Below are 21029 nucleotides of genomic sequence, written 5' to 3'. Positions count from 1 at the left end.
TCACTATTGGGCGGCCTATCGAAAACTCCCAGCAAAGTGATCGACCCCTTCCCACTCTGAACTTCCACCCACAGAGACTCTGTAGACAATCCCTCCACAGCATACACCTTCTCTACAGCTGTGACACTATTCCTGATCAGCAGTGCCACTCCACCCCCTCTCTTGCCTCCCTCCCTGTCCTTCCTGAAACATCTGAATCTCGGCACCTGTAGTATCCAGTCCTGTCCCTGAGACATCCAAGTCTCCGTAATGGCCACCACTTCACACTTCCAGGCATCGATCCACGCTCTGAGCTCATCCCCTTTATTCACTATACTCCTAGCACTAAAGTAAACACATCTCAATCCTTTGGTCTGAGCTCTCCCCTTCTCTATCCCCGGTCCATCCTCCCTCTTGCACCATCTATAACCCTTCTCTGTTTGCGAGCTAACTTCCTCGCTCCCAGTCACCTCGTCTTGATCCCCTCCCCCCAACCTATCTAGTTTAAACTCTTCCCAGTAGCCTTAGACAACCTTCCTGCCAGGATATTGGTCCCCCTGGGATTCAAGTGCCACCCGTTTTTTGTGTACAGGTCACACCTGCCCCTAAAGAGGTCCCAATGGTCCAGGAACCTGAATCCCTGCCCCCTGCACCAGTCCCTTAGCCACACATTCATCCTCCACCTCACTCCATTCCTGTCCTCACCCTCCTGTGGCACAGGCAGCAATCCTGAGATTACTACCTTTGCTTTCCTCCTTCTCAGCTGTCTCCCTCATTGCCTATACTCTCTTTTCATGACCCCTCCCCCCTTCCTTCCCACATCAGCGGTACCAATATGTACCGCTACCTCTGGCTCCTCTCCCTCCCCCATCAGGATTTCTGGGAGTCGACCAGTGATATCTTGGATCCCGGCCCCAGGGAGGCTCAATACTATTCAGGACAAAGTAGCCCGCTTGATTGACACCTCATCCACAAACATTCGCTCCATCCACCACTGACACATAGTGCCAGCATGGTGTACCATCTATAAAAAGCAACGCAGGAACTCACCAACATCCTTAGGTGGGATTTTTCAAATTCATGACCACTACTATCTAGAAGGACAAGGACAAGGCACATGGAAACACCACCACCTGGAAGTTCCACTCCAAGCCACCCTCTCTAACAGCACACTCGGTGTACCTACACCACATGAACTACAGCGGCACAGTGTCACAGTGGTTCGCACCGCTGCTTCACCGCACCAAGGACCCGGTTTCGATTCCTGGCTTGTGTCATTGTCTGTGCAGAGTCTGCACGTTATCCCCATGTCTGCGTGGGTTTCCTCCGACACTCTTCCACAGTCCGAAAGACTGTGCATTGGCCATGCTAAAATTCTCCTTCAGTGTACCCAAACAAGTGCTGGAGTGTGGCGACAAGGGGATTTTCACAGTAACTTCATTGCAGTGTAAATGTAAGACTACTTGTGACTAATAAATAAACTTTATCAGAAACTCCCAGGTATACTATGAAGGTAGCCTAGACCCTAACTTTTACATTTGATTTTGGCATTAGGGTGAGCATAAGGTGCTTCACTACAGGTATGATTCAAGTGACCTACCAGGAAGCTTTTATCAAAACAAACTTTATTTAAGAACACAGTTAGAATATGACAAAAAGGATTAGCATAAATTTTACCAATTAAAATACTTAAACATGACAAAGTATAATTCTTAACAGTTAGCTATCTCTATCATTTCAATTTAGCAGTACCCCACATAGACATAACCAGTTATCACATAAAACCAAATATGCTTACGTGGCTACAAGATTGCTGGCATTTTAACATCTCTGGAGAGTGATCCAGACAAACACTTGTCTTCTAATTATCATACAGCAACTTCCAGAGAAAGCCCCATCCCCAAACAGTAGAATCTCAAAGAGATTTATTTCCTTACAGATTCCAGTCTCCATAACTCAGAGGGAAAAGAGAGACACATTTTCTTCCCCCAAAAAGCAACTGAGCTTGACGTCTCTGCGTAAGCCTAGCTGTACCCAATCATATGCCCTTACCTGACAATCAACCTAATCAACCCCACTCTGCAATATCCAAGGGGAAATCACAAAATAATAGAATCATGCATTGGTTCAGATTAAAACAAACATTGTAGCAATTAAGATCAATTATGCTGCTGCAGCAACAGTGCTGCTGTATACAGACTTTGTTAATAAAAAACAAACTGCAACAACAAATCCTGTGCAAAAAAAAATGACAAAAGCATTTCTTAAAGGCACAGTGGGGGCGATTCTCCTACTCCACCATGCTAGTTTTCTATCCAGCGTGGTGGGAGAATCTCGCATCCCGGTATGCCTGTGATTCGCGCGTGCATTCCCGCCATGTGCACATCTACCAGTCCTGGATTTCTGGCGCATTCAGATCCACGTTGGATACTGACGGAAAGACCAGATAAGTTATTTGCATCTATTTTTATTGTTATTTCGATGCTATTAGCAGGCCTGGGACTGAATTCTCAGGACCCGCTAGCCTCTCCCATCCTGCCAGAGTATTTCATTCCAGCGGAGTTTACAGTAGCTCCCACTTTCGGGGAACTATCGGGACGACCCTGCTAGAGTGAGTGGGGGCCAATCAGGACCCCCAGGGGGTCAGGCGGCAGGGGTGGTGTCTCCTGGACATGGACACCCTGGCAGTGCCAGCCTGTGCCCCCTGGCACTGTCCAAGGGGCAAAGTGCCCATGCCCAGGGGACACCTTGGCACTGCCCACTGGGCATGGGGCCTATAGGGGCGGGGCCTGGAGGGGCCAGGGCTTAAGGGGAGATCGGTGGGGGAGGTTCTGCTACCACTATACATGGAGATCGATGGGGGCAGGAGGGAGGCCAGTGATTGGGGTGCTGCCGGAGGGGGGGCATCTGCCAGAGGGGGGGGGGGGGGGGGCCTTCCGATGGGGGGGGGGGGTATTTGCTCCACGGAGGGGGGGGCGGGGGGGGAGATGCTGGAGATGGGGCCATCCGCGATGGGCGGGGTGGGGGGGGGGAGCCGAGGCTGGCCCAGAAATGGTCAGGGGTGTCATGATTGGGCTGTGTGGGAGGGAGTTAGGGAGGCAGCAGTGCGGGGTTCCCAGGCTGACCAGCGATCGAAGTGGCCAGCAAACAAGAGGCTAATAGTTCAGAGCCACTGCACATGCACAGAGGCCCACTGGTTTCAGCCTCTCCAGTGTGAATAAGCCCCGCCCCTAAAATCTAATGTTATTCATGCTGGTGGCCTCTGCATTGCACAGAGTGTGGGAGATTCTAGTCTGAATTCTCACTGAGAAAACCAGCGTGAATTACTCCAGTCTTCCCGCGAATTTGACACTTAGAATTTTTGGGGGAGAATCGCTCCCAGTATTGTCACAGGTTCAAGAAGGCAGCTCACCACCACTTCTGCAAGGGCAATTAGGGATGGGTAATAAATGTTGGCCAAACCAACGATGCCCACATCCCAAGAATGCATCATCAAATGGTGCCTAACCCCAGAGGGCAAGTCTTTGTACCTTTTAGCTCTCTCTGTGAGAGAAGCTTTGTCTACATAATGGGATGTTGGGATGTTTCATATTAGTATTTTAAGCATCAAATTAAGTAATAAATTATTCATTTTCAATGGTTTATATTCAATAAACCGTATTTTGTATTTCAGAGGCTATGTGCAGTTGTTATTAGTTTGAATTACGGTCTAATAATTTCACTGACAAGAAGGAACATTGTTATAGCAATCTTTTCACATAAAACTAGAAGTGCTAAGAAGGTAACCCTTTCTACAGGCACCATGGACTCATAAAATAACAAGAATGTGCAGGTAAAAAGGAAAAAAATATACAAGATACAGACATGTGTCTGAAGTTAGATGCCAGAGTAACCCAGTAACTGACTGTCTTCAATGATTCCTCAAGTTGAATTGATGCTGCATGAGATTGTTGTAAGAAGAGTTGCCTCTGTGCTATAATTTACATGAGGTAACAAAAAGACTCTTGAGAATGCAAGTGCAAAAAAGAAAAGCAAATAGAAAACAATTTTCTGGCTGTGTGCTCCCAGTCAGGTGCATCCCATAGGGACTGTGCACTGTAATTTTAGATTCTAAGATAGATTACTAATTCATAAGATCATAGAATCCCTACAGTACACTGAGGGGAGACCTGATTGAAGTGTTCAAGGTTATGAGGAGCATGGACAAGGTGGATAGGGAGCAGCTGTTCCCCTTAGTTGAAGGTGCAGTTACGAGGGGACACAAGTTAAAAGTGAGGGGTGAGAGGTTTAGGGGGGATTTGAGGAAAAACCTTTTTTTACTTACAGGGTGGTGACGGTCTGGAATGCGCTGCCTGGAAGGGAGGTGGAGGCAGGATGCCTCACATCCTTTAAAAAGTACCTGGATGAGTACTTGGCACATCATAACATTCAAGGCTATGGGCCAAGTGCTGGCAAGTGGGATTAGGTGGGCAGATCAGGGCCTTTCATGCGTTAGCGCAGACTCAATGGGCCGAAGGGCCTCTTCTGCACTGTAGGATTCTGTGATTCTGTGAGTTCAGGAGGAGGCCATTCGTCCCATCGAGCCTGCACCGACAGCAATCCCACCCAGCCCCTATCCCGGTAACCCTACGTATTTACCCTGCTAATCGCCCTAACCTAAACATCTTGGGACACTAAGGGACAATTTAGCATGGCCAACCAACCTAACCCACACATCTGGAGTACAGATGGAGTACAATGTTGATAAATGTGAGGTCATCCATTTTGGTAGGAATAACAGCAAAATGGACTATAATTTAAATGGTAAAAATTGCAGCATGCTGCTGTGCAGAGGGACCTGAGTGTCCTTGTGCAGGAATCTCAAGGAGATGGTTTGCAAGTACAGCAGGTAATTAAGAAGGCAAATGGAATTTTGTCCTTTATTGCTAGAGGGATAGAGTTTAAAAACAGCGAGGTTATGTTGCAGTTGTATAAGGCGTTGGTGAGGCAGCACCTGGAGTACTGTGTACAGTTTTGGTCTCCTTACTTGAGAAAGAATATACTGGCACTGGAGGGGGTGCAGAGGAGATTCATTAAGTTGATTCCAGAGTTGAGAGGGATGGCTTATGAGAAGAGACTGAGTAGACTGGAAGAAGAATGAGGGGAGATCTTATAGAAACATATAAGATTATGAAGGGAATAGATAAGATAGAAGCGGGAAGTTGTTTCCACTGGCGGGTGAAACTAGAACTAGGGGGCATAGCCTCAAAATAAGGGGACTGAGTTGAGGAGAAACTTCTGCACACAAAGGGTTGTGAATCTGTGGAATTCCATGCCCAGTGAAACAGTTGAGGCTACCTCATTGAATGTTTTTAAGGCAAGGATAGATAAATTTTTGAACAGTAAAGGAATTAAGGGTTTTGGTGAGTGGGCGGGTAAATGGAGCTGAGTCCACGAAACGATCAGCCATGATCTTATTGAATAGCGGAGCAGGGTCGAGGGGCGAGATGGCCTACTCCTGCTCCTGCTCCTAGTTCTTATGTTCTTATCATTTAAATTAATCATTTAAAGTAACAATTTTAAATAATTGTATGCTGTGTACAGCTTAATTTCTAATAGGTGCTGCCAGTGGCAGGGTTCACTGCTGACAGCATGGCCTCAGCCAATTACCCTTTATGTTTGTGCAAGATATCATCATGTGGCAATATTATACATTCAATACACAGAAAAGAGACTTCATTTGAACAGAAAGTATACATCTTTTGACACTAAGAGGCAATTTAGCACAGTCAATCCACCTAACCTGCCCATCTTTGGGCTGTGAGAGGAAACCAGAGCACCAGGAGGAAACCCACACAGACACGGGGTGACGTGAAAACTGCATACAGACACCTGGAATCAAACCTGGGTCCCTGGCACTATGAGGCAGCAGTGCTAACCACTGGGCCACTGTGCCGCCACCGTGCCAGAGGTTTGTCCCAATTCTATGAAAGGGAAAAATTGGATCAAAATTTTAAAATATAGTTCAAATTCTTGGCATTGACACAAACAGTATTTAAAATAGAAACATAACGTCTTCACACCAGAAACATTTACCATTCTTAAATTACAGTTATGTCTCTAGTAACCTGGACTTTCTCATCATTCTTGTTTTGAGGCAACCAAATGCAGACTTAAGAAAAGTTCTGCCCCACAAGAATTGTACTAGATTTTGCTCATAAGCATTTTTCCAGTGCATGGAACTTGCGGTGGTATGAGTGCCTATCTCAAAATTGGAGGGTGCTTCATTTTAATGTGCATTTGGAAATATTTCATCCAGAAAGCCATTTCCCTCGATTCTGATGTGCAAGATACTAATGATATTGAATGCTCATTTTAACAGTACTATTCTGGAAGGCTTTCGCCCACTTCTTCATTTAAAAAAAATTTGTTTCCTTTTAGCACTTGCATTTTCTAAAGGCCTTTTGATAATTCACGTAAATTACAGCAGATAGCAACCCTCCTCATAATCATGTGTAGTATAATCTTAACTTCATCAATTTAAGGGGAGGAGATGGCCTAGTGGTATTATTGCTAGACTATTAACCCAGAAACTCAGCTAATGTCTGGGACCCAGATTGGTGGAATTTAAATTCAACAAACAAAATCTGGAATTAAGAATCTACTGATGACCATGAAACTATTGTCAATTGTCGGAAAAACCCATTTGGTTCACTAATGTCCTTTACGGAAGGAAATCTGCTGCCCTTACCTGATCTGGCCTACATGTCACTCCAGAATCACAGCAATGTAGTTGACTCTCAACTGCCCTCTGAAATGGCCTAACAAGCCGCTCAGTTTCTAGGGCAACTAGGGATGGGTAATAAATGCTGGACAGCCAGTGACATCCATGTCCCACGAGTGAATAAAAAAATCTTAAACATAGGGTCAATGACTGGGCTATTTTGTCTCTTGGCTTCAGACTCACATTTGCACCTGACTGCCTTAGATATCTGCCTCAGCCTTAAGCTACAATGCTTTGTTCAGGTTCTCAATATATGTTCACAATTATTATTTCCCTCTCTCATTTAATTGTCTGTATCCTTTTGAATTTGATAAATATGCATTATTGCTCCCATACCATTTATTTGTTTTTAAATTTGTCCAACTATGATGAAAGAAAGTTGAGTGTAAACAATGCATTTCTATTTCAATCTGTCTCAAACCTACCAGTAGCCATTCTAGTGCTAATAATGCCAAAGAAAATGAAGCTCATTGTCAGCCCATGGCTTCAAATATATATTCAACATCATTTACTGTAACTCAAAATTGTTTCAACAGTTTTGAAAACAGTTTCAAAATTTGTTACTAAAATACTTAAACTGCATTTTCAACTTCAGATGCTAAACTGCAAACTCCAAACTTTGAAATACTGAGGAATATTCATAATCTGCCATCCAGGTGTAAAACTGGCACGGAGGATTGGACGTCCACATAAAAACTGTTATAGTGGCCACAAAAGACACGGCATTATTAATAGATTTCCCCATGGGTTTTGTGGAATACGAGTTTCCCTATTGAGTGAGCAGGAGCTCATCCAATGAGAGACAAGTGGCGGGAGTTTAAAGCCCGCACTCAGCCTGGACCCTGGCTATGCAGGTCCAGAGCACAGGCTTGATTTGTTGTAAGCCACTGATGTGGTCGTTCCTTTGTTTTAATAAAGCAGTGTTGTACCAGAGGGTTGGTCTCGACGCGGTTATTACAGAAACCTACTGATTTTCAATTTCATTGAAAGCAAAAAAATTCAACAATTTCTGTCATGAATCCAATAATGGCATTTATTATATTATTGTAGATTTAAACTAGTAACTACTTATTATTATGAATAACTGTATCTAATCAAAGATTATTACTATATGGAGGGAATGTTTTACTTTCAATTTATGAAGACATATTTTCCACATTAGCAGCCCACAAACCATGCAAATAACAAGAGCCGAGTAATGAGTTTGTTAGTTGACAGACGTATAATGTATCTGTAGGACTTTCCTTTGCCCACTATTTTGTCAAAGGTTTATTTTGAAAGCACAGTGAATTGTCATTTGAATCAGTAAATATTGCCAATGATAATTTTTGATTTATGAACTGCAACTAGAGTTGTGAAAATGACTATGCCAAGTTTTCCCTTCAACAGAAAGTATGGAATTGTGGTCAAGGCTGGAATTGAGTAAACTGCCAAAACTGATCAAAATGATTCAATGGTGACTGAAGCTCAGAATCAGCTGTATATTTATCATACTAGGAAACAAATATTCCATCAGTAAATACTTAATTGGGTAAAGAAGGCTAAATCTCCAGTGAAAATGACATAAATCACAATATTAATTACCTAAATACTGCATATTAATATAATAATTATGTAAAAGCTGTTATCCTGTTATGAAAAACACTAATGAAACAGAATAAATCAGTTACTTACACAAAACTTTGGCCTACTGATGAAGCCTTATGTCTAGCTGAAGTTTCATGCGTACTTTTTGTATTGTTTTTTGCGCTGCTTTCAATCCTCTGGAATGTACTTGAATGCAAAGCAGATGGCCGAGATGAGAAGGATCTTGATGAGAAAGCATGGGGAATGTATGGTTGTTCTGGAGCAATTTCTTCACACCTAGAACCCTGGAACCCTGACCGGCAGACACAGAGCTGAGGTCGTGAACAAGAGCCTCTGTTTTGGCATGGTGGATCACACACGGCTGTTGAGAAATATCAAATTAGAAAAAATCATTATATAATAGAGCTTTCCAAATATCATTTTTTTTAATTTGTAAAATGCACTCTAATTAACTGGAGAAATTCTTCCCTTCTTTGACAGTCCCTTTTGCCAAAACACAAGTGATATGAGCTGATCATTAAAGGATGTCTTTGATTTCAAATTAATTTCAAAATCACATCTTACACAGTCTGGCCGATACGTGACTCCAGATCTGCAGAAATGTGATTCACTCTTACTTGTGTTCTGAAATCGTCTAACAAGTTTATATTTATGACAAATGAAAGCTGCAGCTAAGACATCGAGTGGGTCTTTCTGCCCACCCTGCCCTTGACGATGTTTACGGCGTTTTGCATGGCTTACCTGTCCTGGCGCCGGGGAACCCGCAGTGAGGGGCCACATTCAGTGAGGCCAGACGATCCTGCTGGAGGGAAGGACTGGAAAATCCTGCCCAACACCACTTTGCCTCAGACATTGTGGGTGGAATTCTCCCAAAAAAAATTCCAAGTGTTGAATTCATGGGAAAACTTGAGTAATTCATGCTTTTTTTTTTAGTGGCAGTTCAAACTAGAATCTCCCACACTCTGTGCAATTCAGAGGCCACTAACATGTATATCATTAGATTTCAGGGGCGGAGTCTCTTACCCCCCCACCACCATCACCACCACCACCATGGCCCGATTGCGGCTCCCCCAACCTTTCCCGGGCCAGTTCCAACCACCCCCCATTCAGATCGCCCCTAGGCCATACCCCCATCAGGCCCTGTCCCGAGGCCCCACCCCCATATGCCCCACCCCCCGTTGGGCAGTGTCAAAGTGCCCCCTGGGCATTGGCTCCTTGCACTTTGGACAGTGCCAGGATACCCAGACTGGCACTGCTAAGGTGCCAATGCTCAGGGGGGCAACGCCCCCTCCCCGCCACCCGAGCCTCTGGGGGCCCCCAATTGCCCCTCCTTCACTCCAGCGGGGTTGGGCTGCTAGTTCGCCGAAAATGGGGTCCTACTCTGAACCCGCTGGAGTGAAACACTCTGGCATGGTGGGAGACGCTAGAGGGTCCAGAGAATTCAGTCCCTGGCCTGCTAATCATATTTAAATTACATTTAAATAAAAATGTATATTATTTATCCGTCTTCCCACCGGTTTCCAGCGTGGATCTGACTGCGCCGGAAATCTGGTGCTGAGAGATGCGCACATGGTGGGAGCATATGCACAAATCCTACGCATGCCCAGCCGTGCGATTGTCCCACCCCGCTGCGCTAGAAAATTAGCGTGGTGGGGTGGAAGAATCGCTTGTATCAGACACCAAAGACATTGAGGGTGCAAATGCGGAACTGAGTGAGTATTGCAGTCCCAGTGGTGCTGTCTTTCAGATGCGACATTAAACCAAGAAATTATGTTGCATTCCGATTCCATAACTGTCCTTACTACCTAGCTGCCACTAAGCACTTGCAATGAAGAGACAGAAATCCACGGTCCTTATGTGGTCTGGCTGATATGTGACTCCAGATCCACAGAAACATGGTTGACTTGTAACTGCCTCTGAAATGGCCTAGCAATTCATCCAGTTGTATCAATCTGCTGCAGGAAAGTCTAATCAGAACAAAATGAATGGACCACCCGGCATCAACCTAGATATCAGAAATGACACAGGGAAATCCAGCTTAATTTACAACCTTCAACATGCAGGGGATTACCACTGACCAGAAACTGAACTGCATCAGCCATATAAATACTATGGCTAAAAGAGCAGGTCAGAGACTGGAAATTCTACAGTGAGTAACTCTTGGCTCTCCAAGCCTTTCCATCATCTACAATGATTCCTGATTCCATCAGGAACACGATGGAATACTCTCCATTTGCCTGGATGAGTGCAGTTCCAACAAAATTCAGGAAACTTGACATGAAACAACTAGCATCCCATTTGATTGGTACCCCATCCATCACCTTAAAATTCAGTCCCTCCATCATCGGGGCATCATGACTACAATGTTTACCATTTACAAAATGTATTACAGCAACTCGCTGAAGCTCCTTCCACAGCCCCTGTAAAACACACAAACTCTACCACCTAGAAGAGCAAAGGCAGCAGATACAAGGGTACAACACCACCTGCAAGTTTCCCTCAAGTCACACACCATCCCAACTTCGAACTATATCATTGTTACTTCACTATCACTAGGTTAAGATCCTGGGTCTCCTCACTAATAGTGTTATAGGAGTATCGACATCATAAAGACAGCAGCTGTTCTAGAAGGCAACTCACTGCCACCTTCTCAAAGACAATTAGGGGTGGATAATAAATTCTGGCCATGCCATCCAAAAAGCCTATCAACCCTGCAAAATCCTCCTTTTTAACGTCTGTGAACTTGTCCCAAAATTCAGAGAGTGGTTCCACAGACCAGGTGTACAACAGCTTGAGATAGTCCTACTCACTGAATCATACTTCCAAACAATGTCCCAGTCTCCTCCAACATCATCCTTAGGCATGTCTTGATCCATCAGCAGTACAGACTACCCAACCACTGACCATACCCCCAGGAGCTGTGTAATGGTGGAAGGGATGAGCATGAGAATCGTCAACATTGGTTCGAGACCCCTTGAAATCTCTTGGCATCAGGTTAAACGTGTTCAATCTTTACATGCAATTTAGACCAGGAGGTCACTTTTAAGCATTTGTGATGATATTAGTTGGCAAATTCTTAATTAACTAGTACACAAAGAGAGATCATGGTGACTAGTCATCAACTCCTTTTCAATGTGTATAGGACAGGCAGGCCCTGCATCAAATCCTGGATATTTGCCTATGCTAATGAGATACCATTGCTGACACAAATGTCAACACCAGAACAAGTAAGCAGGCTACTCATCTATACCTTGGACCTACTGGAATGCTACAGCCAGAACTGATGCCTCCACACTTGAGAAGACACTTGACATTCCATCCCATCTGAACAACAATGCTGCCAGGAATGAACTCAATATTTCCTTCGGCAGAAGGCAATGTATGCTTGATCCCTGAAAATGCCTGGAAATCACTCTGAAATTGATTTGTCCCTGTTGGCCTCAACTCATCATTACCAGCCAAAAATTAAAAGCCTGGATCCAGAAATGCACGAGAACATCATGTGAGAGCACATCAAGAATGTTTTGCACACAACGCTGTCCCTAATCTACTCTGCTGCAGAATACTGCTCTGCCTCATCACCCTGCAGCTACTGCAAAGAAAATCGATGCATAGCTAAATGCCACCATGAGGGTATTCTGAGGGACATTTGAGCCCACTCCATCTGAGTAGTTCCTGATGCTGTCTCACATTGTACCACCTGCCATTTGTCTTGATGGCATTGTTCCATTAGAAGGAAAACATCATGAGTAACACTAAGCTTCCCATTCACAAGGACCTGAAAATCTACCAAGAAAGCAGTTAAAATTATTTCAGATATCCTGTGTAAAAGCAGCTAACATTCAAGTAATTGGTATCAAATCACTATCCACATGGATGGAATTGTAGGACACGTGCTGCTTAAAGAGCTAACACCTCATCACTGATCGAACAAGGCATGAACAATGCACTTCACTCACAAGTGAAAAATGAGGGATCACTCAAAGTACAATTCTGCATTCCACCATTACCATTAAACCAAGCGGGTTTAATGAGCAGTGTAGGAGAACATACCTGGTGCCGTACCTAAAATGAGCTGCCAACCTGGTGAAGTTACAATACAGGATTACATGCATGCTGAATAACAGATAGAGCATGCTACAGACAGTGGTAAATGATCCCATTGCCAATGAATCAGATCAAAGCTTTGTAGTCCTACCATATACAGTCAAGTATGGTAGGGACAACTAGCAGGAGGAGAGACTTCATATTCAACCCCAACTCCAATAATGGTGGAACCCAGCAAGGGATTGCAAGAGCCCAGGTTGAACTGTTTGCAACTATCTTCAGGCAGAAATACCAAGTGGATGATCAAACTACAGTTTGCCTACTGCCGCAACAGGTCCACAGCAGAAGCCATCTCCCTGGCCCTGCACTCAACCCTGAAACACCTAGATAACAAGGACACCTACGTCAGACTTCTATTTATTGACTATGGCTCAGCCTTCAACACTATTATTCCCACGAAACTCATCTCCAAACTCCGTGGCCTGGGCCTCGGCACCTCCCTCTGCGACTGGATCCTGAACTTCCTAACTCACAGGTCACAATCAATAAGGATAGGCAACAACACCTCCTCCATGATCATCCTCAACATCAGTGCCCCGCAAGGCTGTGCTCTCAGCCCCCTACTATACTCCTTAGACACCTATGACTGTGTGGCCAAATTCCCCTCCAATTCGATTTTCAAGTTTGCTGATGATACCATCGTAGTGGGTCGGACCTCAAACAATGATGAGACAGAGTACAGGAATGAGATAGAGAATCTGGTGAACTGGTGCAGCAACAATAATCTCTCCCTCAATGTCAACAAAATGAAGGAGATTGTCATCGACTTCAGGAAGTGTAAAAGGAGAACATGCCCCTCTCTACATCAATGAGGACGAAGTAGAAAGGGTCGAGAGCTTCAAGTTTTTACGTGTCCAGATCACCAACAACCTGTCCTGGTCCCCCCATGCCGACACTATAGTTAAGAAAGCCCTTCAACGCCTCTACTTTCTCAGAAGGCTCAGAAAATTTGGCATGTCAGCTACTTTTACAGGTGCACCATAGAAAGCACTCTTTCTGGTTGTATCACAGCTTGGTATGACTCCTGCTCTGCCCAAACCACAGTCGTGAATGTAGCCCAATCCATCACACAAATCACCCTCCCATCCATTGACTCTGTCTACACTTCCCGCTGCCTCGGGAAAGCAGCCAGCATAATTAAGGACCCCATGCACCCCGGACATTCTCTCTTCCGCCTTCTTCCGTTGGGAAAAAGATACAAAAGTCTGAGGTCACGTCCCAACCCCCTCAAGAACAGCTTCTTCCCTGCTGCCATCAGACCTTTGAATGGACTTACCTTGCATTAAGTTGATCTTTGTCTACACGCTAGCTATGACTGTAACACTACATTCTGCACTGTCTCGTTTCCTTCTCTATGAATGGTATGTTCTGTCTGTATAGCACACAAGAAACAATACTTTTCACTGTATGTTAATACATGTGACAATAATAAATCAAATCAAATATCTGTCTCCTCCTGATGTTCCCACCAACATAAATGTCAGCCAACTAGATTCACTCCACGTGATACCAAGAACAATGGCTCAGTTGAGGGCAGTAGACATTTAGAAGTATGTTAGGGGTAATTGATTCTGGCCTTGCTAGTGGCGCATACATAAATGAATAAAAATAAATCCAGAAAATCAGAGCAAACGATTTGAGTTATTCTTGCAGAGAGCTGGCATGCATACAAAGCACTGAATGGCCCCCTTCTATGTTGTAACCACATTATGATTCTATATTCCTATGAAATGTGAGGAAATGCATTTTGGGAGAACAAACAAAGCAAGGGAATATATAATAAATGAATATACAAGAGATGCTGAGGGGCCTTGGTGTGCATATAGATAAAATTATGTAAGAAATTATATTGGATACTTCCCTTTGTTGGCTGAGGCATTGAATAGAAAAGCAGGGAGGTTATACTAGAGCTGTAAAAAAAACAGGTCACAGCAAGTGCACTGCATGCAGATGTCATGAAGCAGAGATAGTTTTAAGCTATCTATGTTTGTAGGTATAGATTTAAGTGAGTTTAATTTAGTGTTTCTGTGTAAAAAAGGGTTAAAACTCTAGTTAGATTCAAGTTAAACAAACATGTTTGCATGTTTGGGGTTTTGGTGTAATTTCAGTGTCTTATTTTGCTTAGAGAGTTTATGACATGAAAAGCAAACAAACATAAGGGGCTGAACCGTTGGCCTTTTGAGAGAGGTTGTTGCCCAGGTATGGGAAGTACTCAATATATTCCAGAGTCCCTCCTTCAAATTATGTGGAAGATCTGGGTTGATATATGAGTTTTAGTTTGGGGCAACATTAACGGTCTGGTCCACTCTTTTGTATGCAGAATTAAACTAAGTGAGTGTGGCTTTCAAATCTGTTGCACAGTGGGCAATGACACTGCTGCCATCCATAGACTGTAGATCATATATGTCAGTTTAGTTTTGGTATGGAGGCTACTGAGATGAAAAGAGTTTCCATTTTAGATGGTATTTAATATTCACATCAGAGAGCAGCTCATCTTTGATGAAATTAATAGCCACTGTCAGGTAGCTGCAAATATTATTAGAGCTATTACACATCCTTGCTTGATACCAGTCCAGATTTTGTAGGGGACTGTTTTAGATCTCCCACTCAAGACAATTACAGTCATATCATCATGAAGCAGTTGAATGTTCCTGATGAAGTTTCTTGGACACCAAATCTCTTTAGAGCCTTGTGATTTACTGAGTTGAATGCTTTGGCCAGGTCGATGAATAAAATGAAAAATTGTTGGTGTTGTTCTTGACATTTTTCTTGGATCTGTCTGGCAATAAAGACATACGCAGGATATTTTTCCCTCTCCACAGCATGTTTAGTGGTGGCGGGAGGTGGCGTGCACTTGCTAACAACAGGAACTTATGGTCCCGCCATTGTCAATGGGGTTTCCCATTGAACACGCCCCAGGAAACCCACGGCAGGGGTGCGTCATCGGCGGGACTGTAATATCTCACCAGCATGAACAATAGCAAGATTTTGCCACATATTGAAGGTTTCTTTGGAGCTTTGTCTCTGGGAGGATTTCTTCAACCAAAGGAAGTAGATGATTCAGCAGAAGGTATGTCAGGAGTTTCCTGCTTTGGATGAGAACACAACACCTTCATTGTTTCCACAGTATGATTTATCTTGATAGTTATAATTGTTGCAATTCTGAAGTCGGGGAAGGATTTGTTTTCCTCCCAAATCTGTAGGATGAGTTCATGGAGTCTTGATGTGAGCAGAAGCCCACCAGCGTTGTTGTTTTTCATCCATTACATTTATTGTTGTACCTCTCCCATTGTTATATCTGTAGCACTTGTGGCAGGATAAAAGAATAGAAAGTGATAACACATGGATTTTGGGTGTAACAACAGAACATGTTTATTCCACAGTGGCTGGATTTAGACTGAATTAAGCCCACAAAGTAGCCAATGATGTCACAGACTGACCAAACCTTAAAGGTAGCATGCAACATTGAATTGGCTGAAGACTGGCATCTGTAATGCTAGGGACCTCCTGCGGAGGCCAAGATGGATCATCCACTCAGCACTTCTAGCTGGAGATTGTTGCAAATATTTCAGCCTTATCTTTTGCACAGTCATACTGGAGTCCTCCATCATTGAGGATGGAGATATTTGTGGAGCCACATCCTCCAGTGTATTATTTAATTGTCCACCACCATTCATGACCGGATGTGGCAGGACAGCAGAGTTTAGATCTGATCCTTGTAGAGTTTAGATCTGATCCTTGCTGCTTATGCTGTTTGACATGTCTTTCTTGCAGTTTCAGCAGGTTGACACCTCATTTTTAGACATGTCCATTGCTGCTCCCAGCATGTTCTCCTGCATTCTTCGATGAACCAGGTTTTATCCCCTGGCTTTTTTGTGATGGTAGAGTTGGGGATAGGCCATGCTAGGAAGTTACAAACTGCAGTTGAGTACAATTCTGCTGCTTCTGGATAGCCCAAAGCGCCTCCTGGATGCCCAGTCTTGAGTTGCTATATCTGTTCGAAATCTATCCTTTTTAACATGGTGTGGTGCCACACAACCCAATGGATGGTATCCCCAATGTGAAGATGGGAGTTTGTTTCCACAAGGACTACGCAGTGGTCACTCCTACTAATACTGTTATGGACAGATGCATTTGCGGCAGGGAGGCTAGTGAGGATGAGGTCAAATATATTTTTCCCTCTTGTTGATTCCCTCGCCACCTGCTGTAGGCTCTGTCTAGCTGCCAAGTCCTTTAGGATCTAGTCGGCTCAGTCGATAGTGGGGCTACCAAGTGAATCTTAGTGATGGACATTGAAAGTCCACCAGCCAGAGTACTTTCCACAACCTTACCATCCTCAGTGCTTCCTTCAAGTGGTGTTTAACGTAAAGGAATGCTGATTCGTCAGCTATGGGGATGCATGTGCTCCCCTCAAAGTAATAGTCAATTACTTTGACTGAATCACACGACATATTTCTCTTCCAGTGATATCCCTTAAAGGAAAATTACAACCCCTGTGTCCCTAAAGTCCTTCCATTGTCCACAAGTCAGGAGTCATGGAATACATTTCACTTGCCTGGATACATGCAGCCCCAACAACATTCAATAGCTCCACTATCCGGCCAAAGCTGCTCACTTTATCAGCACTCTATCCACTACCTTAAATATTCATACCCTCCACCACTGCCATGACTTCACTGGCATGGGTATCATCTATAAGATGCACTGTAGCAACTGCCAAGGTTCCTTGCACTTTCCAAACCCAAAACATCAACCACACGGATGATCGACCGAGGGCAGCAGCCACATGGGAACACCAACTCCTTCCTGCAAGTTTCCTTCCAAATCAAACTCCTTTTTGACTCGAGCCTATCTTGCTATTGTATCAGCACTGTGGGAATACTGTCAACACATTGACTGCAGCAGTTCAAGAAGATAGTTCATCAACACCTTCACAAGGACAACATTCAAATCCCATTAATGAATAATTTTTAAATAATTGAAAATATTGCACCTGTGTCCACTTGTTAAATACAAATGCTTACTTCCTATTGTCACATTTTGTGCCAAATTTTATAATTAAATTCCTACAATCGATATTTACAGTGGTTACTCTCTATAAAACATTGCATTACAATTACATCTTTTTACTCGTGATATTATTATCATATGTCAGCCTTGTATCTCACAGCTCATCAGCCTGTGCTGTACAGGAAATAAATTACAGTAACATTCTTCTGCTAGAGCCAGAAGTAATTGTCAGCTTCAGCACTGCTACAAACTAACAGTGATGGCAAGCACATTAACACCATTGAGTGAATTTAGCGGTTCGAGAAACATTGGGAATTTTTGTCCATAATTTTCCTGAACTGAGTGGCTTATTTGGCCATTTGTGAGGGCAGTTAGAAGTCAACCACATTGCTGTGGGTCTGGAGTCACATGTAGGCCAGACCAGGTAAGGTTGACAGATTTCTTTCCCTAAAGGGATATTAATGAACCAGATGGATTTTTACGAAAATTGACAATTTTATGGTCATCACTAGAATTTTAATTCCAGATTTCTGTTGAATTCAAATTTCACCATCTGCCATGGTGGGATTCACAGCCGGGTCCCACTAGGTCTCTGGACTATTAGTCCAGTGACAATACCACTGTGCTACTGCCTCCCATCAAATCATAGAAATCATAGAAACCCTACAGTGCAGAAGGAGGCCATTCGGCCCATCGAGTCTGCACCGACCACAATCCCACCCAGGCCCTACCCCCACATATTTTTACCCACTAATCCCTCTAACCTACGCATCCCAGGACTCTATGGGGCAATTTTTTTAACCTGGCCAATCAACCTAACCCGCACATCTTTGGACTGTGGGAGGAAACCGGAGCACCCGGAGGAAACCCACGCAGACACGAGGAGAATGTGCAAACTCCACACAGACAGTGACCCGAGCCAGGAATCGAACCCGGGACCCTAGAGCTGTGAAGCAGCAGTGCTAACCACTGTGCTACCATGCCGCCCAAATTCATGTCACTTCAGTGGGGGAAGCAAATAAAGAATCTAGCAGAGACTTTACTTGTCAACGTCAGTCTTTCCCTGAATTTAGAACTCTGGAGGTGGAAATCCCATCCACCGAGAGCTGCCAGTCAATCATAGATTGGCAGTGCCATCAGAAGTGGTGGTTGCTGCAGGTAATGCTTGAGCTACTTCACCAGATGTAATCTTGGGATCCCTGGCCTCTGGTGACTAACTGGGGGTGGGGTCATGTGGAGAGAGTCACAGGTGGGGAGTAGGACGTTTGGAGGAGAGGACAGTGGAACGTTTTTCTGCAGGCCTCCTACTTGATGCCAGATCACATGATCAGGCACAGAGTGCCTTGGTAAACCTCAAGGACACCCGACAGGTTTAGCTGAGCAACCTTTAGGAAGTAGTGTGCTTCTTAAAAGGTGAGAGGTAGAGCAGTGTTGATGTCCGAAGGGGCCTGGGTGTCCTTGTTCATGCATTGCCAAAAGATAGCATGAAGGTCCAAAAAGCAATTAGGAAGGCAAATGATATATTGGCCTTCAAAGCAAGGGGGGTTTGAGTACAGCAGTAGCAAAAATGCCTTGCGGCAATTGAAGAGTCTTGGCGAGACTGCACCTGAAGTATTGTGTATAGTTTTGGTCTCCTTATCTAAGGAAGTATGCATTTGTGAAAGAGGGAGTGCAACAGAGGTTTACCAGACTAATCCCTGGGGTGACAGAATTGTTTTATGAGGAAAGACAAGAACAAAGAACAATACAGCACAGGAACAGGCCCTTCGGCCCTCCAAGCCCGCGCCGCTCCCCGGTCCAGGATTGAATCCTGAATCCAGGATCCCCGCCCAATTTTCCAGCCTATCTACATACCAATATCCTATCCACCGAGCTGTCCCTCACAGCTACGATGCTTTGTTCATTACAACCTATTAACTCACCCCCACCCCCCCCATTCCAGACCATGTGATCTCCAGGGAGAGGCGAAAACCTAGAGTGAAAAACCCCAGGGCCAATATGGGGAAAAAAAATCTGGGAAATTCCTCTCCGACCCCCTGAGGCGATCGAAACGAGTCCAGGAGATCACAATGGCCCTGATCGGAAAATGCTTCCCAACCCTAGTCATTTCCACTTCCACGAACACCATCTGAATTCCCTGCCCCCGAGACAGGTTCCCAACTATCCGCAGTCTCGCTCTGTACTGGCACCAGCAAGATGATCATAGAATGAAGCCTTGAAACGAGAAACAAGGAACAATTAGCCCGCGCCGCTCCCTGGTCCAAACTAGACCACTCTTTTGTATCCCTCCATTCCCACTCCGTTCATATAGCTGTCTAGATAAGTCTTAAACGTTCCCAGTGTGTCCGCCTCCACCACCTTGCCCGGCAACACATTCCAGGCCCCCACGACCCTCTGTGTGAAATATGTCCTTCTGATATCTGTGTTAAACCTCCCTCCCTTCACCTTGAACCTATGACCCCTCGTGAACGTCACCACCGACCCGGGGAAAAGCTTCCCACCGTTCACCCTATCTATGCCTTTCATAATTTTATACACCTCTATTAAGTCTCCCCTCATCCTCCGTCTTTCCAAGGAGAACAACCCCAGTTTCCCCAATCTCTCCTCATAACTAAGCCCCTCCATACCAGGCAACATCCTGGTAAACCTCCTCTGTACTCTCTCCAAAGCCTCCACGTCCTTCTGGTAGTGTGGCGACCAGAACTGGACGCAGTATTCCAAATGCGGCCGAACCAACGTTCTATACATCTGCAACATCAGACCCCAACTCTTATACTCTATGCCCCGTCCTATAAAGGCAAGCATGCCATATGCCTTCTTCACCACCTTCTCCACCTGGGACGTCACCTTCAAAGATCTGTGGACTTGCACACCCAGGTCCCTCTGCGTCTCTACACCCTTTATGGTTCTTCCATTTATCGTGTAGCTCAGCTCCTCCCTACATTATTCCCACCAAAATGCATCACTTCGCATTTATCAGGATTGAACTCCATCTGCCATTTCCTTGCCCAAATTTCCAGCCTATCTATATCCTTCTGTAGCCTCTGACAATGTTCCTCACTATCTGCAAGTCCTGCCAGTTTTGTGTCATCCGCAAACTTACTGATCACCCCAGTTACTCCTTCTTCCAGATCATTTATATAAATCACAAACAGCAGAGGTCCCAATACAGAGCCCTGCGGTACACCACTAGTCACAGGCCTCCAGCCGGAAAAAGACCCTTCCACTACCACCCTCTGTCTTCTATGACCAAGCCAGTTCTCCACCCATCTAGCCACCTCCCCCTTTATCCCATGGGATCCAACCTTTTTCACTAGCCTACCATGAGGGACTTTGTCAAACGCTTTACTAAAGTCCATATAGACAACATCCACGGCCCTTCCTTCGTCAACCATTTTGGTCACTTCTTCAAAAAACACCACCAGGTTAGTGAGGCATGACCTCCCTCTCACAAGGAAACTGGCCTGTATTCTCTAGAGTTTTGAAGAATGACTGCAGATCTAATTGAAAGTTACACAATTATTAAAGGGCATGACAGCACAGATGTGAATAGGATGCCTTTACTCGCTGGTGAGTCTGGAAC

The 21029-nt window shown here is 44.6% G+C and overlaps 1 protein-coding gene across 2 annotated transcripts in view; it reads right to left on the bottom strand.

Moving 5' to 3' along the window:
* Positions 1–21029, bottom strand: part of LOC144507289 (latent-transforming growth factor beta-binding protein 2-like) — a 447226-nt gene that overhangs the window by 374723 nt on the left and 51474 nt on the right. For both annotated transcript variants that reach the window (XM_078234343.1, XM_078234344.1), the window contains exon 3: positions 8417–8690. In XM_078234343.1, coding sequence (XP_078090469.1) covers positions 8417–8690 — 274 coding nt within the window. The remainder of the gene's footprint in view (positions 1–8416; positions 8691–21029) is intronic.

The sequence above is a fragment of the Mustelus asterias genome, chromosome 18 (assembly GCF_964213995.1).
Source record: "Mustelus asterias chromosome 18, sMusAst1.hap1.1, whole genome shotgun sequence".
In the NCBI taxonomy this organism is placed as follows: domain Eukaryota; kingdom Metazoa; phylum Chordata; class Chondrichthyes; order Carcharhiniformes; family Triakidae; genus Mustelus; species Mustelus asterias.
This window is presented reverse-complemented; position numbering and strand designations above follow the sequence as displayed.